The sequence below is a fragment of the Peromyscus eremicus genome, chromosome 8a (genome assembly GCF_949786415.1).
Source record: "Peromyscus eremicus chromosome 8a, PerEre_H2_v1, whole genome shotgun sequence".
NCBI classification, from domain to species: domain Eukaryota; kingdom Metazoa; phylum Chordata; class Mammalia; order Rodentia; family Cricetidae; genus Peromyscus; species Peromyscus eremicus.
In genome coordinates this window covers 80,323,988-80,339,973 of record NC_081423.1, presented here as the reverse complement: position 1 = coordinate 80,339,973, position 15,986 = coordinate 80,323,988, and the positions used below count along the sequence as shown (strand labels likewise).

The window sequence follows — 15,986 nt, the reverse complement described above, 5'->3', positions numbered from 1 at the left end:
GCGCGCCAGCCTCGGCCACAGCCAAGCCCCGCGGCCACCGTGCGCTCCTGGGGAGGTGCGGCGTCCCCCGGGGGGGAAGGGGGGGCCCCACGCTCCGGGTCACCCACGCACTTAAGAATCTCAAGGGAATGATCAGCCGAAGTGAGTAAACCTCGCTCGGACGCGTGGCCGGCGGCGCCGTGTCCCCCGCCCCAGCGCCCTTTGGTGGCGGCGAGGCATCGGGTGCTGCGAGACACATTTCCGCCCAGTCTGCATCTCACCATTTTCCAAGCTCCCCAGCTAGAGTAGGGATCGCAGGGTCGGTGGGGGGGAAGCACACTTAATTTAGGAGGAGGAAGTATCGTGGCTGGAGGTAACACAACAGGACCTTTCCTCCGGGTTCAAGGGGTCTCTTTGGATGCGAGGGGGTCTCGGGTTTGGGGGAAGCCCAGAGCACGGCAGTGGGGAGCAGCTGAGCTAGCCTCTCCCCCTCCTCTTTCCCTCTCTGCAAACATCCTGAAGGAATGAGGTCACGTGGGTGAGTAGTGGGCGGGACCTACTCTTGTCTGGAGGAAAAAAAGCCATTTTGTCGCCCCCCCCGCCCCTCCCCTCCCCTCTCGTCCCCTCCCCTCCCCACTCTCCCTCCCACCCCAAGCTGCTCTTACAAACTCCTTTCTTACCATAGGTTTCTCCCCTCCCGCCGACCGAGCGAGCGACAGGGCTGTGGCCCCCCCTCCCCTCCCTTCCCTCCCTCCCTCCCATCCCCCCCTCCCCGAGACCCACCGGACCCCGAAGCCAGGTAAGCGGACGCCGACTCGCGCCTGCACCCTTGCTACCTCGTAAGCGTCTGGGGCTGGCGACCCGGGGCCGGTCCACCTTTCCCCGCAGACCCCAGTAGGAGCCGAGAGCCCCGGCCTGGCCTGCCGATCGCGTCCCCTTCCCGCCCCGCCAGCCGCTGTCCAAGCTCGCCCGGTCCGCCTTTCTTTCTCCCGTTCCCGGTCTCTCTCTCTTTTTTTTCCCTTTCCTCCCTTCCAAGATGGCCGAAGTGGATTCCCCCTCTTAACGATTTGGCGTCTCCCTCGACCACCTCCTCTTTGTGCAGCAGCCCCCTGCTAAGACCCTGCTCGCGAGGTATCGAGGGGGAGGGTCCGGGCGGCCACGAGGGCTTTGGGGACACACGCCAGGGTGGGTGTCGTCCCCCCCCCACCCCAGTGTCTCCACCAGCCGGAACAGACTGGGACTCTGGCCGACCAGCCCCCCTTCGAGGCGGGCAAGGGTCGCCTCTCGCGTGGGCAGTGAGCGTGATAGACGCGCGAGGACTTGAGGCCCGGAGGAAGGGGACTTGGCTTTCTGGTGGCTGCGAGGCCGGGGGAGGGCGCCCTAACTGCTGGGGTCCGGATCCCGGGCACCTCCCCCAGAGGTCCCTTTCCCCAGTCCCGGTGCGAGGCGCCCCGCCCCCTCCCTGAACCACCTCGGCCGAGCTTTTCCTCTACCTCCCTCCTGGGGCCCCACCAAAGTTTGGCTCTAGGGAAGGAGGGAGTGGCCACTCGGTCACTGGGGTGCCTGATCCTTTGACCTGGGCTCCGGGGAAAGCACGGGTGGAGGGGGCAGACTGGGAGCGCGGGGAGGTTTAGCATGCTTTCTCCGTTCACCAGCAGTGGCCAAGGGGTCTGATGAGCTGGCCCTTTTTCCATGGGGGAGGGGGGGCAAATGGAAGCGGCTACTCTTTCTTCTCTGAGCCCTGGCGCGGCTAACTCTGAAAGCTGGGGAACCCTTCGCCTGCAGACACTCCGCGCCCTTCCTGTCTCCCAGGGGCGTCTAGGCAAGCCCCCTCTTTTCCCTCCCCCACTCCCTGGGTCTACCCCAAATTGCTCTGCTTGGCTCGAGCGAGGAGGAGGGTGTGTATGTGTGAATTTAAATGTTTAAGTATATACAGGTGTTACCTCGAGTTTTCCCAGAGTCTTTTGTCTCTCAGAGCCCCCAGCCTCGCTCCCGCCATCCCCCATGCTGCCTCGGTCTCTCTTGGGCTCCCTCTCGCTGAGGGAGGGGCTTCTCTTAGCCAGCTCTCACGGTCCTGGGCCTCCCGCTCTGGACTTCTTGCAGTTGTACGGTTCCTGAAACTCATGACAACACCCCCCCCATCCCCCACCCCCGCCGACACACATCCCTATCCCTGCTCCAAGGTGTTATTACTGTAATCGGAGGAGCATAAAGCCAGCTCTGTTGCAGCGTTTTGGTGGAGAGGTTTTCCCAGGGGTTCCCCTGGTTTAAGGCTGGGGCTTGTGCACTTAGAGCTGTGTTCAGAATGTGAGCAGGAAACAGACTCCACGATCCAGTCCGGCTGTCGCCTGATTCTGTTCAAGTTGAAGTATTGGGAGGTGAGCAGGGAGGAGGGAAGATGACTCCGAGATCTGGTTGATGTGGCTGTTGCCATGGGAACGGAGAGAGCCTGAAGTGGAAGAGGTTACATATTGTACAGGTCAGATGTCAACTGTAGTCCGCCAGCCTCTGGCCCCAGAGCCATGCGAGCTGCCTTTGTTGCTGGAAGACTTAAATTATAATTTACCCTGAGAAGGCCAGGGGTTCAGAGAAGGTTAATCTTGATGGTTCCGGTTTCAGGCAGGATGTGATGGGGTAGGTGGGAATGGTTTCTACATCTGTGGAGTGGGAGCCTGGCTCCAGTCTAGCTGTGCATGCGGTGATGTGTGTCTGGCCAGAGTGGCTGTGTGCCTTGTGTGTGACCACCCTTATCTGGCTCTGGGCGCTGTGAATGTGAAAGGTGCAGGGGGTGTGTTTGGCTCTGGATCTGTGTGTCATGCGGTGTTGCCCTGGGTATATTCTTTGGGTTTTTTGTTTTTTGGTTGGTTGGTTGGTTTTGTTTTTTTAAATTTTATCTTCAGGAGCTGAGTGGTGGGTAGAGGAGGCTTCCAGCCTTTTTCCAGTGTCAAAGGTTAGGAAAAGATGACATGAGAGAATCACAGTGTTCTAGTGCAGAATGCTCTGGCCCACATGTAAACACATGAGGCTTGCACAGTTGGGTCCTATGAAGCTGGCCCGGGAACGAATGCCAAAAATTCATGTCTACACACTAGACTCTGGCTCACTCTGTTTCCATGGTGCCTCAGTTTCCCCATCTACACGATGGAAGTGGTGTAGGCATTAGCTTCCTGCCCTTCTACCCACCGGCTCAGCTCTTCAGCTGAGTAAGGAGCACCCACTGGGTGCCAGCATATGAAAAGCGTTAGAACAGGAGGCAGGCAGATACTTGTCCGAGCATTGCCCCTGTTTCTCTGTGTGACCTTGGACAAGTCACACCTAAGCTTTTCATCTGTAAAATGAGGAGCCTGCATAACATGCTTTCAAAGATCACATCGACCTCTGCTAGTCAAAGGCTAGGGTGTGACCTTGAATGACCTCTCAAGGCCTGGGGCTTGATTTGATTTGGTGAACAAGCAAGGCTGTGTGGCTGGTGTCCCCGGGAGCAGCAGGACCCTCTTTCTGTGATGTCAGAGGCCAGCACCTGCAGGAGAGAAGGAAAGTCTGGTTCACTGGGGAGATGTGAGATGTCTGTCAGGGGGAGGCTGGGAGCATGGGGAGAGATTCAGATACAGATGAGCAAGGGACTGGGTGCAGGTGCTGACCAAGCCCCTTTTCCTGACTGGGAGCCAGGAGCTAGGGCCAGGGAGAACAGATCCAGACTTCAGATAAAGACGTTTGGGGGGGCGGGGGTTGGAGGGATGTAGTTGGTTCTGGCCTCTTCCCCAGCTCCAATGAGACCAGTTCCAAATGGCCTCCGCCCCTTTTCTGCTTCTTGGGACCTATGTCTTTCACTTTTTCTTCGCCAGGCCCTTTGTCTCTCCCGCTGTCCCCTCCAGAGTGATGCGGTGCATCATTCCTTGTCCCTCTTGTTCCCTGTGTGGGGAGGATGGAACACAGGTCCTGATCCTGGGCAGGGCAATGGGGAGGGGATGCTCTGGGGACTTGGATCTCCTGTTTACAGATACTCTTGGCACCTGCTGACAGGGCCCTGCAGGTAACCATGGCAATCAGGTGGGGAGCCAATCAGTGCCTCTCCCCACCCCCAGCACTAGCGGTGGCTTTCTGAGGCCCCTAGGGATGAGGATGGGGAACAGGGAGGCTCTCTGCTCCCAGGGGAGACAAGGAGCTTTTCAGTCCATGGCATCTCCTTCCCTTACTACTCTGAGCCCAGAAAGGGACCTGGGGGCTGCTCTTGTATGAAACCTCAAAATTGATGGGCTGAGTGGGGCTCCTGTGGCTTCTTAGAGACTGGTGTCTATCCATTTGGAAAGAAAGTGAGCCTGTGACTGAAATGCCTGAGGCAGTGTGAAGAGCGCATATATTCGTGTGTGCGTGTGTGTGTGTGTGTGTGTGTGTGTGTGTGTGTGTGTTGCATATGTGTACCAGGTGTGAGGGGTACTTACCCTAGCAGCCTAGCTTCCCTGGCTGGATCCGACTCTGATACACTCTGCTTCTGTCTCGGTGTGTCTCCGGACACAGACACACACAACGCAAGCAAGCAGTCACATGAAGCACCGTTGGCCGCCCAGACAGCACGTCCACACGGTGGCTGTTACCCACGCTCAAAGAGACAGCCACTTGGAGTTTGTTCTGTCCTCTGGATGGTTGTAATAATATTTGGGCTGCTTGCCAAGGACTATGTTACCATGGAAACAACTAAACAGTAGAGTAGCCAGCAGCCTCTTTGAAATTGTGAAGGGGGACCCATGCAGGGAGGACCAGCTAGGGCCACCATGGGGGCAGAAACTTTGCAGGCCAGGGGTGGCCGCCTCGGGCTGCCTTGTTCACTCCTTCTTTTCTGCAACTCGATGTCTGTCCCAAGTGTGGCCTTTGTGTCTCTCCATCTATCCCAGTCTCTGGCCAGGTGCCCCGGGGCCTTATTGGCTGTTTGGGTCCTGGCCAGGCTCATCCTGGGGTCTCTATAGAAACTGCTGATCCTGGCTGTGAATTTCTTGTCCTAGAAAAGCCAGTGTGGTGGCTTTAGAAATCTTTCTGGAAAAGAAAGGAGGTTGTATGTTGTAAAGGTGCGGTTGGGGCTTGGCCAGCCTCTCAAGCCCAGCTCCTGGGCTTCTGCTCTGGGAGAGAAGGAAAGAGGCAGGCCTCCTCCAGTCCAGAGCCAGAGTCAGCTTTGAAATGACCTTGGCCTGCTAGAGTCTGGCCAGGTGCATTGGAGAGCTGGGGACAGAGAATGCTCTCTGCCCAGTGTTGGCAGGGGTCTATGGTGGGGAGCCTGTGAACACAGGTGGCAGAAGTCACCAGGTTGGGGTGTGGTGGGATCCCAGTGGCACATGAAGCTATTCTGTGTGTTCATGAAAGTGGGTTCCTGGACTGTGCGCACTGGAGAGCACTTAGTGCGCTTGGGGGTGGGGGGTGGGGGCACCATGGAGTGGTTCTCACCACAGTGCAAGGTCTTTTTGCCAGGCTCTTACACTACCTGTAGAATCCAGTGCCAGGCTGGGCCTACAGCTTCTTCATAACATGGGACATAATGAAAACCAGCCCTAGGGTTCTCAGCCGGAAGGCCAAAGGGTCAGCGCATGGAGACATGCAAGGAGCTGTATGTGTCCAGGGACGTTAGAGGACGGGGTGTTCTGAGGACTAAGAGGGACCCAGCCAAAAGGACAAGCGATAGGCCTGTGTCCCAGTACCTCTCAAGAAGGCTTCCCCAGGATGAATCTCTCATTGATGGAGCAGCGATAATTTATTCTTCATTGTGGTCTGTGAATTGAGTTGTCTGGACGATTTCTCATAGCTGTTAGTACTCGGTAAATATTTGACAACTTGAATGGATGTGGGTTGGAATCAGGAATATTGTTAAAATTTTTTTATTACATTTAGAGTGTGTGTGTGTGTAAGGACAACTTGCAGCTATTTGGGTTTTTTTTTTTCTCTCTTTCCATCGTGTGGGTCACAAGGCTTGGCTGCAAGCACCAGGTATGGTGAGCCCTCTCACAGGCCCATGTGTCCCAGGAAGATCTTTTCTAGGGGGTGGGGGAAGTTTCAAGTCAGGGTTTCTCTATGTAGCTTTTGATGCCTGTCCTGGAACTCGCTCTGTAGACCAGGCTGGCTTCAAACTCACAGAGATCCGCCTGTCTCTGCCTCCTGAGTGCTGGGCTTAAAGGCATGCCATCCCACCCAGCTCCCAGGAAGATCTTCCATTTTCTTGCCCTCCCACATCCAGCTTCAAGAGTTGGTTAGTGTTTCTTATGGTCTGACTTCAGTCCTTCTTGCTGCTTCTGAGATGGTCCGCGACCTTGTTTCTCAAAGTGGGAGAAACCTCCTGAGCCCCCAACGCCCGGTGAACACTTAGAGGGAGGCCCAGAGACAGACAGCCTCAGACATGTGCCTGGTTCCTCATCTGAGCCAGAAAAACAAGGGGGTGGGGGGCGTCGGCTCAGGAGAGCTGTTGATTGAAGCAGTGTGGCTTAGGGTGGCTGGGTTTCTGATCCCATTTCTATTTCCCAGGGTGACACTTCCCAAGTCTCCTCAGTCCTAACCCCTGGCATCATGCATCGGACCACACGGATTAAAATCACAGAGCTGAATCCTCACCTCATGTGTGCCCTCTGTGGGGGCTATTTCATCGACGCCACCACCATTGTGGAGTGCTTGCATTCCTGTGAGTTGAGTACAGGGGTGCTCAGCTTGGGGAAACTGGAACACACAGCCCTTGCTGCCCTGGAGAGCAGACACTGGGTCACTGAGAAACTGCTAAGAAGGGACAAAGTGGGGGTAGTCCTGGGCCCAGAAGTTCATCCCAGGGACAGCATCAGAAACCTCCACTTTCCCTGGTACCTCTGGCTGGTTTGACCCCTGAAGACTTGGGGGTCACTCATCTGCGCTGTTGGATTGGTTCCAAGAGATTCAGCACTGGTGGGATGTCTTACCAGACTGGCTCAGAGGAGCCTGGGACTTGGTACACTTTGTTAGGCAGGACACCATCCTGCCTCACACAGAGACATAGGGCCTAAGGGTGGACAAGGCGCAACAGGCCAGATGTGTGCATGCACCATGCCATGTGAGCAATCCTGAGCTACTGGGTCAAAGTGGGAAGGGAAGGCCTGGGCAGAAGGGGTTCTGACTGTCCTCTCTCTGTCCGCACCCCAAGTCTGCAAAACCTGCATCGTGCGCTACTTGGAAACCAACAAATATTGCCCCATGTGTGACGTCCAGGTCCATAAAACCCGACCACTGCTGAGCATCAGGTGGGCTTGTGTCCTTTTACCCTGCCTCCCGGTGGCTTCCGGCTTGACATAGGCTAGGAAATACCAGACTGAGAACCTGCATGCCTGGGTGCTGGCTGCAGAGACGAAGGTACTGTGGCTGCTAACGTTTGTGTACCATTCTTTTCCCAGGTCGGACAAAACCCTCCAGGACATTGTCTACAAGTTGGTGCCTGGGCTTTTTAAAGGTATCACAAGCCCCTGCCTGTGCTGCCCAGCTAGCCTCCCCCATTTCCCAACGGCTGCCCGCTCACGCCTGCCTCCTTCCTTTAGATGAGATGAAACGGCGACGGGACTTCTATGCAGCGTACCCCCTGACGGAGGGTGAGTGTCTTCACCTCGCCACGGTCTGGTCTGGTTCCTGAAGCAACCCCAGTGCCTAGGGCTGCCCCCACACCGTGAGGGTGGAGTGTACCAGCTTCGGCCCTCCCATCTCCCAGACCTCCCTGCTAGAGGGTGTTGTGCAGAGGGGGTGGAGCTCAGCCTCTGAGCCACCCGCTCCCATTCCCTAGGTCCTCAGCCCCTTGCTCTATCTCTGACCAACCCCTCTGAGCTGTCTCCCTCTACAGTCCCCAATGGCTCCAACGAGGACCGTGGCGAGGTCCTAGAGCAGGAGAAGGGGGCTCTGGGCGATGATGAGATTATCAGTCTTTCCATTGAGTTCTACGAAGGAGTCAGGCAAGTTCAACCTAAGCCATTTTTCCACCCTGGCTCATCCCCCATCAGATTTGCTCCAGCAACTCCTCCATCTCTCGCTTCTATCTCCTCCAGGGACCGAGAGGAGAAGAAGAGCCTCATGGAGAATGGGGATGGGGACAAGGAGAAGGTGAGTGTTGGGGCCTTCCCAGGAGTGAGCTGTGAGCTGAGAGAGAGTGCCATGGGATAGACCTTCTCACGGGGACCTCTTCCCCCACAGACAGGGGTGCGTTTCCTGCGATGTCCAGCAGCCATGACGGTCATGCACCTTGCAAAGTTCCTCCGCAACAAAATGGATGTACCCAGCAAGTACAAGGTGAATGCCTGCGCCATCTCAGATATCAGGGGTCCGTCAGTGTGTCTGGTTGATGGGCATCACATAGTTCTACAGCTGGACCTGCAGGAACAGGCAGGCTAGCCCAACTGTTTAGGATAAGACAGTCTGTAATTGTTGTAGTTGGTGTGCAGAAGGCCCAAGACCAGGGAGGTGTGCGTGTAAAAAATGTCAGGCCGCCGGGCGGTGGTGGCGCACGCCTTTAATCCCAGCACTTGGGAGGCCAGCCTGGGCTACCAAGTGAGTTCCAGGAAAGGCGCAAAGCTACACAGAGAAACCCTGTCTCGAAGAAAAAAAAAAAAAAAAAAAAAAGTCAGGCCTTCAAGAGGGCCGGGGAGCTCTAGGACACAGACTGGCAAACCCTGTTGAACACAGCAACACAGGATCCCTTGTGGGTCTGATTCGGTTGACCCTGCTTCTTTGACAAGCTCCTAGATGCTGCTCCTGGAAAGGCCTCACTGAGCCTACACTTGGGGTCAGGAGACGGTAGGCATTGTGTCGTTCACTGGTGAGGTCAGATGCAGGGATGAGCCTATCAAACAAAGCTGCTCCTGGGGCTCCCTACGGGCCCTGGGTCAAGGGGTCCCCTTGACCTTGCAGGCTCTCTAGAGCCCTCCCCATCAGCAGGTTGGAGGACTTGGGACAATTCCACAAGGGAAGTCACATCTACAGCAGGGAGGCGTCTCCTGCAGTTCATCTTTCAGTTCACTCACATCCAGCCTCCAAGACTCCCAGCCCTGGCAGTCAGTCCTCATGAAGTCCTTCCTTCCCTCCAGGTGGAGATCCTCTATGAAGATGAGCCCCTGAAGGAATATTACACCCTCATGGACATTGCCTACATCTACCCCTGGCGGAGGGTGAGCCTGTGAGCAGGTGGTACAAGGTGGGGGCAGTCCCGGGAAGGAGGTCCTACTGGACCTGGCATGGTCCTTGGCCACAGTGACATGAGACACCCTCTTACGTCAGGCAGTTCATCCCTTGTCTCTGGAGCCAGGCCTGGGTGGCTCATCATACCAGGTCAGCTCTAGGCCATTTCTTTTTTTTTTGTTTTGACATAGGGTCTCTCCCTGGCTGGCCTCAAACTTGGTATGAGGTCTAGGCTGGCCTCGAATTTATAGCAATCCTCCTGCCTCAGCCCCCTGAAGGCTGAGATTACTGGCATACCTACCACGTATCTCTTGCTGATGCCCTCCCCTGGCTGGTACCACCCAGCAGTAAGGGTGGCCACTGTGGTGTAGGATGCCTTCTGCACCCTGTGGTCTTCTGCATCCTGTGGTCTTCTGCACCCTGTGGCCTTCTGCATCCTGTGGTCTTCTGCATCCTGTGGTCTTACGGCCCACCCTCACTGCCGACCCCTGCTGCCCCCGTCTCTGACACCCTTTCTTCACTGGCTCTGCGTCTCTGTATTTGGCTGTTTGGCTTGTCTGACTCTCCCTCTGCAGGCCCTCTCCTCTTCAAGGCTCAGACCTTCCCTTTGCTCCTGGTTGGGTCTTGGTTGGGTGCAGGGATGGGAGTGGCCCCTGGTGGGTCTTTCTGCTGACACTTATTCTTTTCTTATTGCTGGCCTCTTCCCTTTCACCACAGAATGGACCTCTCCCCCTGAAGTACCGTGTCCAGCCAGCCTGCAAGCGGCTCACCCTGCCCACAGTGCCCACTCCTTCAGAGGGTACCAACACCAGCGGAGCATCAGAGTGTGAGTCAGTCAGCGACAAGGCTCCCAGCCCTGCCACCCTTCCGGCCACCTCCTCCTCCTTGCCCAGCCCTGCGACCCCCTCCCATGGCTCTCCCAGCTCCCACGGCCCCCCAGCCACCCACCCTACCTCCCCCACTCCACCTTCGACTGCCGTTGGGACTACCACTGCTACCAACGGGGGCACTTCGAACTGCCTGCAGACGCCACCCTCCACCAGCAGGGGGCGCAAGATGACTGTTAACGGAGCTCCTTGCCCCCCTTAACTTGAGGAAAGGGACCCTCTCCCTCAGCAGCCACCTTCCTTCTACTTTTTCTGGGCCCCTTTTTCCACCTTTGACTTTCCCTGGTTCCTCCCATCTTCAGAGTGGGAGGTGGGTTTTATAAATAAATCTATCTATCTATATATAAATATATATATATGTACATAGGAAAAACCAAATATACATACTTATTTTCTATGGACCAACCAGATTAATTTAAATGCCACAGGAAACAAACTCTGTGTGTGTGTGTGTGTGTGTGTGTGTGTGTGTGTGTGTGTGTGTGTGTGTGTTTGTGTCTAGGGGGTCTTCTGAAGTTTGCTCTGCTCTTATGGGGCCGTTGGAAGTATTAAGGCCCTCTCCTGTGTTCCTTCTGCTTCCCAGGGCAGACAGAGGGCATGGTGGGTCTCCTAGCCGACTAGATATGGGGTCTGTTTCCACTGCTCCCCACCCCACCCATCTCTAAGCCCCCATTGTTGAATGTCCAGAGATTGCTAAGACAGTGCCTTTGACAAGTGTGGTTTGTCCCTTGGCTGTGAGGGTCGAGTGGCCATGGAGAAAGCATCTCCCTCACCTCTTTGGACAGTGGGAACCTTGTGCAAAGAATTGACAGTTCTACCTTTTTTTATATCCCCCCCCAACTTTCTTTTTTTCTTCTTTCCTGTGTGGCCTTTGCATCATTTACCTTTGTGGAAGAGAAGATTCAGGCTATGGGGAGGCCCCGGCCCTGCCAAGTCTATGTGTGACTTTCCTCCTGCCCTACCCTGACCCAGGGACCCATACTAGCAAGATGGAGGTGACACTCACTGGGGGCCTAGAGTGGAGGGTTAGGATGGGTAAGCCCGGACAAGCACAGACTCCGGTCTGCTTCCCCAACCCTAGCTGAGGCCGAGCAGGGACAAGGCACAGGCATGCAGAAGCACAAGAAAATAAAGTGTAAGCTAACCTCCACTCTACCGAGTGGACCACCTATTAGGGGCAGACCTTGCCTACCTGGTTTTCCTTAAGTGTACATAGATGGATGGGGGGCGGGGGGAGGACGAGGACCAGGGTATTGGCTCAGGTATGTGAGGTCCTGAGCCGTGGGTCTGTTTGCACCATGTCCCGAGTCTGAGGTCCTGTGACTGTACCCTCCTGTCCTGGTCATTTGTATCTTGGTTTTGTAATAAATGCTGCATACTCTCTTGAGCTTGTCATTCTTTGGGGCGGAGGGAGGAGGGAGGAGGTGCTCCCTACCCCTACTAAGCCGGCGACTGGAGTGGATCTGAACTGCTCCACTTCGGCCACGGGATACCCTCTGCCTCCACAGATCCAACTCTAGCAGGAGGCACTGTGAGCCTTGCCAGTGACCACAGGGACACTCAGAGAGTGGGCCACATTGTTTAATGACAGTTTAGCAGGTGTTGAACCAGGGGCCTGCTCTCAACTGCACACCAGGAGATTACAGGTTTTTCAGGGAACAGTTGCTAAAAACTTGGTCTTTGGATGTTCCCTTCTGTGGCACTGTTGGCTTCGCAGGGGGGAAGGCTGCGGGAGGCGGGGAGCCACAGTACTCCTCAGAGTGGGGAGCCCACTTCCGCCTTCTGTACCTGCTCACTCTTGTGGGTGCCATCGCAGTAAGGAGGGCGCTGGGTGGCCTTGCAGGTACATAGGGCCACTGTGCGGGTCTCTTGGGCCTTGAACTTGAGTGGCCAGAGGCCAGTGTGCTGGAAGAAGTGGGAGCCATCGCAGAAGGGCTGATGGGAGAAAAAGAAGAGGGATGGGGCAGGAGGAGAGTTGACCCCCGTTAGCCCTGCATCTGGGGGTCACGGCAAGGCTGCCCCAAGGAAATGATGGTCACTGTACAGTTATTACACGTATTCCTCATTGTTCACCGTTGGGAAACCCAGAAGGCCCCAGGACAGTTTGCAAAGGGAACTGGGCCTCAGTGAGAGGCAAAGTTAATACAAACAAGGTTGGAGTTTTTTGTTGTCTCTTACATTTTTAAGATTTGGTGTGTGTGTGTGTGTGTGTGTGTGTGTGTGTGTGCAGGCATGGGCTTGTGCACTCACAGAAGTCACAGAGCAACTGTGGGGAGTTGGTTTTATCCTTCTACCCTGTGCGCCCGGGGGGTGGGGTGGGGTGTCACACAAGTCAGCAAGGTGGTGTGACAAGTGTCTTTAACCACAGAGCATTAGCAGCCCCATTCTTTTGTTTTTGGATAAGTTCTCATGTAATGTAGGCCTACCTGGAATAGGCTATATTGCCTGAAGATGACCTTTGAACTCCTATCCTCCTGTCTCTGCCTTCCAAGTGCCAGGACTACAGGTGTGTGTCATCACACCCTATGGGAGACCTGCTCCCACTTTCACCCCAGGGTACTCTTGGGGAGAGAGAAGTGAAAAATATTTAGATAGACTATGGAGGGAGAGAGACAGAAACACAGGATAGCTCGGGAGGGCCTGGATCAACACCCACCGACCAGGGCCTGGATCAACAACCACCGACCCCTTCTGTCTCTTCAAAGGGGCTTTTAAAGGAATGCCAAGGGGTGGAGCAAAAGACCTCCCCCCAGCACAGCCAAGTAAGTGCAGACACTTCCAAACACCATGCACGTGGTCAATCTATCCCCTAATGCAGCCCTGCTATGTAAAGCAAGCTCCGATCTCACTAAAAACCTCTGTGGACCCCAACAACACCGTTGATTCCATGCTGGGGATAGACTCCAGGGCTTCTGTGTACAACAGACAAACATTCTATCAACTCAGCTATAGCCACAACCCTCCATTTTGTTTTGTTTTGTTTTGTTTCGTTAATGGCTGAGTGAACCCCCACTGACTCATGAAAGTGACATTCTTCTCAATGGTCACCAGGGTGAGAGAGAGCCCAGCAGCCCAGTGCCTTTCCAGAGTAGGGTCAGTCTTGCGTGGGTCCAGAAAACAACAACAAGGGTGTGTCTTTGACAACCTGCCTGCCTGGGGTAGCATTATTAATGTGTGTACCATGTCCCTCCCCAGACGCCTTCAAAGCCGGATGATGAAGACTGAGGCCCAAAGAGGGGGGAGGCTTTGTTAGGGGCAGAAATGGAGGAGACAGACCAGCACCCTGCCTAAAGGGCATGGCACCTGCCCCACCCCAGTCCTCTGGCTGGCATGCCCTTGAAACTGCCCCACCCTCTGGAATATCTGTTCAAAGGCCACACAACAAATCCCTGGTAAAGTAAGCCTTGGGATCTGGGTTTCTCATACCAGTCACACAGCACGAAGAGCAGTGCAGAGCTCTCCAGAGAGACAGAGAGGCTCCTGCTACAATGCAGGATGGCATTAAAAGGCACCAGGCAAACAGAAGTCACATCCAAGGGGAGAAGAGCATGACGAGACCTAGGGAGGGACACTGGAGAAGACAGGGCAGAACCTTCCCAGCTGTGAGGTCCAAAGCCTGGCACATGGGCAGAGATGCTGCCTACGAGGTGGAGGGAGAAAGACAAGTCCTTGGTGCCCAGGAGTTGGAGAACAGGGGTGCAGAGGGAGGCGGGACTGCAAGGAGAGAAGCCAGTTACAGCACTGGCAGTTAACTGAAGGGCCATCTTCCACGGCTCTGCTTTGAACACTTCCTGGAAGGGACGTGATGGACAGACACACTGTGAGCTGGTCTTCTGCTACCAAGCCCCCACATTGTCTCTCGGGTATATACAGAAAGAAAGGAAATATGGATGGGCTGAAAGTTCCCGGGATGGACCATGCTGACTCCAAGTGGGGGTGGGAGTGGGGGGTGGAGATGGGTGTGTGTGTGTCGCATCTCCCATCCAAGTACTAACCAGGTTTAACCCTGCTTAGCTTCTGAGGTCAGGCTTGCTCAGGGTGGTAGGACTACAGAGCTGTGTCGCATCTAAGTGAAAGGCCACAGGAATGACTTACTTGCTTCTTGCTTCGGCCACATACACACCATCTGTAGGTTTTCCCGGCAACAAGCTCCAACCTGATAGGTGTTTTCTGTGCCACCACGGGCTTGGCTGGGTCTTTGGGGAACCATCGCGCCTAGGGCCAGGGAAGAGAAGAGGCTCGGGGTCATCCCAAGCCTTGGAAGTACTCTAAGTTTGCATGATCCCTGCTACTTTCTTCAAACCTTGGGGATGGGCTTATCAAGTGGCTGTCCTCACCTCCGCCCAGAAGCCTTGCCCTCTGCCCTCTGCCCCACAAAACTTTTCCTAGAGCCTGCTGGGGGGCAGGGGTGTCCCCTGTCGCTGTCTTCGATGTGGCCCTGAAATCAGGGGGAAGTGATGGGACTTGTGTGCTGAGAGAAGGCGGCATTCGGAGTACTCACCAGCCAAGAGGAGATTTCCCGCCTCTGGCCCAGCTTCGACAAGGCAGGCCGGCAGATGTGATTTGGAAATAGAAAAATAAAATCAGTGTAGAAGGGAGGACGCCGGAAGCCCATCTGGGAAGGAAAAGACCACAGGCTAAGGGGTCGTGGGAGCGACAAAAGGGTTGGGAAAAGGGTCGCAGCAGAGGCAGGTCTTGGCATCCACTCGATGCTCCCACAGGAAAAAGGACTGCCCCGAGGGGACGCAGGGCCGAGGGGCGGAGTCTGGCCCTGGCCGGGGGAGGCGGGGCTGAACCGCCCGGGGTCACCAGGGAGAGGACGCTCACCGAGGCTCCGCGCATGACCACAGCGTGCAGGCTCGTCCCCACGCCGCGCACGGCCGCTCTGCGCATGGCCGCGTCCGGGTCGCCACCCTCTCCGCTCCGCCCCGTCCCCCCTCCCGGAAGACGCCGCCCGGCCGGCCCCGCGCAGGAGGGGCAGGCAGAGCAGCCCTGGAGCCGGCAGGTGCCGCCCTGGCCCTGGGAGTCCAAGGCAGTGAGTGTGTTCAAGAGCGCACGCAGGGTGGGGATCGTTCAGCCGGCAGGGCTCCGGGGTCCGCATTTTCACCTGCACCGCATATTCTGTGACTTCCGGTTTGAACTGCTCCTCCAAGTACTTGAAAAAGGGGTCATTGACCATACATATCCGTCCTCCTCCCACAGGCCCCCATGTTGGCAGCCCATCTCCCTCCCTTCAGTGAAGCCAGACAAAGCAAGGTCTCTTTGGATTTCCATTTTTTTTTTTAAGTAAAACATTCTTTTATTAAAAGAACAAGTGCTGTTTACGAACTGCCCTTCGTACAAATAACATCCGTTATACAAAGATACAAGACCCAGGCTATGCACAATTCCAGGCTTGGAGGTCGCAAGGGAACACTGCCTCTTGGGCTGAGGATATAAAGGTTTCAGAAAGAATGAAAAATGAGCCCCTGGGTTTGCCATCTGTGGCTTCCCTTCCTTGCTCCCCTAGGAAGGGTCTGCTACATGGAAACAGGCTGGGATGGAAGGAAGGGAGCCAAGAGTTCGGTCTCCAGCCCCAAGTGGGGCTGGAGAAAGTGAACACAGGAGAATGGGGGCAGCTCTCAGCCCCCAACTCTTCAGTAGGTCAAGACAAGGTGGTCTGGTGGAAATTCTAACACACCTGCAATCCAGGAGGAAGCCAGGAGGAAGCAGCTAGAGGGATCGCAAGGGTTCCCTGGCCCAGTCTTCCTCCAAGATCCGGGTGAAGTTACCTCCATCCTATTGGGCACCTCTTCCCAGGAACCAGCTGCCTGTTACTCCCTTTGGCCCACTGCACTCTTGAGATGGAAAAGCAGTGGGGAGGGAACCTGTGTCTTTGAAAACCTGTCAGCATCGCCCGTTTGGGAAAGGGAAATGGCAATGTTAGCCTTCCTTTGGGCTCCCCTCACTTGTCCAGGCCCT

At 55.7% G+C, this 15,986-nt stretch overlaps 2 protein-coding genes across 6 annotated transcripts; one reads left to right on the top strand and one right to left on the bottom strand.

The window, feature by feature from the left end:
* The first annotated feature begins 736 nt into the window (after positions 1-736).
* On the top strand, positions 737-10,260 carry Pcgf2 (polycomb group ring finger 2). 4 transcript variants are annotated; one of them, XM_059271655.1, is made up of 10 exons: positions 737-778; positions 6,484-6,637; positions 7,127-7,223; positions 7,374-7,429; positions 7,515-7,565; positions 7,811-7,919; positions 8,013-8,067; positions 8,158-8,253; positions 9,048-9,128; positions 9,856-10,260. In XM_059271655.1, the coding sequence occupies exons 2-10, from the start codon at positions 6,526-6,528 to the stop codon at positions 10,225-10,227; spliced, it is 1,029 nt and encodes a 342-aa protein (XP_059127638.1). In that variant the 5' UTR covers positions 737-778; positions 6,484-6,525; the 3' UTR covers positions 10,228-10,260. The 4 variants fall into 4 exon arrangements, with proteins under 4 accessions (XP_059127638.1, XP_059127635.1, XP_059127636.1 ...); XM_059271652.1 differs by having other exon boundaries at positions 7,754-7,919; XM_059271653.1 differs by lacking the exon at positions 737-778 and adding an exon at positions 980-1,110 and having other exon boundaries at positions 7,754-7,919.
* A 1,325-nt stretch (positions 10,261-11,585) lies between these two features.
* Cisd3 (CDGSH iron sulfur domain 3) lies at positions 11,586-14,847 on the bottom strand. Of its 2 annotated transcripts, XM_059269655.1 has the most exons (4): positions 14,732-14,847; positions 14,527-14,640; positions 14,121-14,240; positions 11,586-11,960 (listed from the first exon to the last, which is right to left on the bottom strand). In XM_059269655.1, exons 2-4 carry the CDS (start codon positions 14,638-14,640, stop codon positions 11,781-11,783), a joined length of 414 nt encoding a protein of 137 aa, XP_059125638.1. In that variant the 5' UTR covers positions 14,732-14,847; the 3' UTR covers positions 11,586-11,780. The 2 variants fall into 2 exon arrangements, with proteins under 2 accessions (XP_059125638.1, XP_059125637.1); XM_059269654.1 differs by having other exon boundaries at positions 14,527-14,843.
* Positions 14,848-15,986: the final 1,139 nt, after the last annotated feature.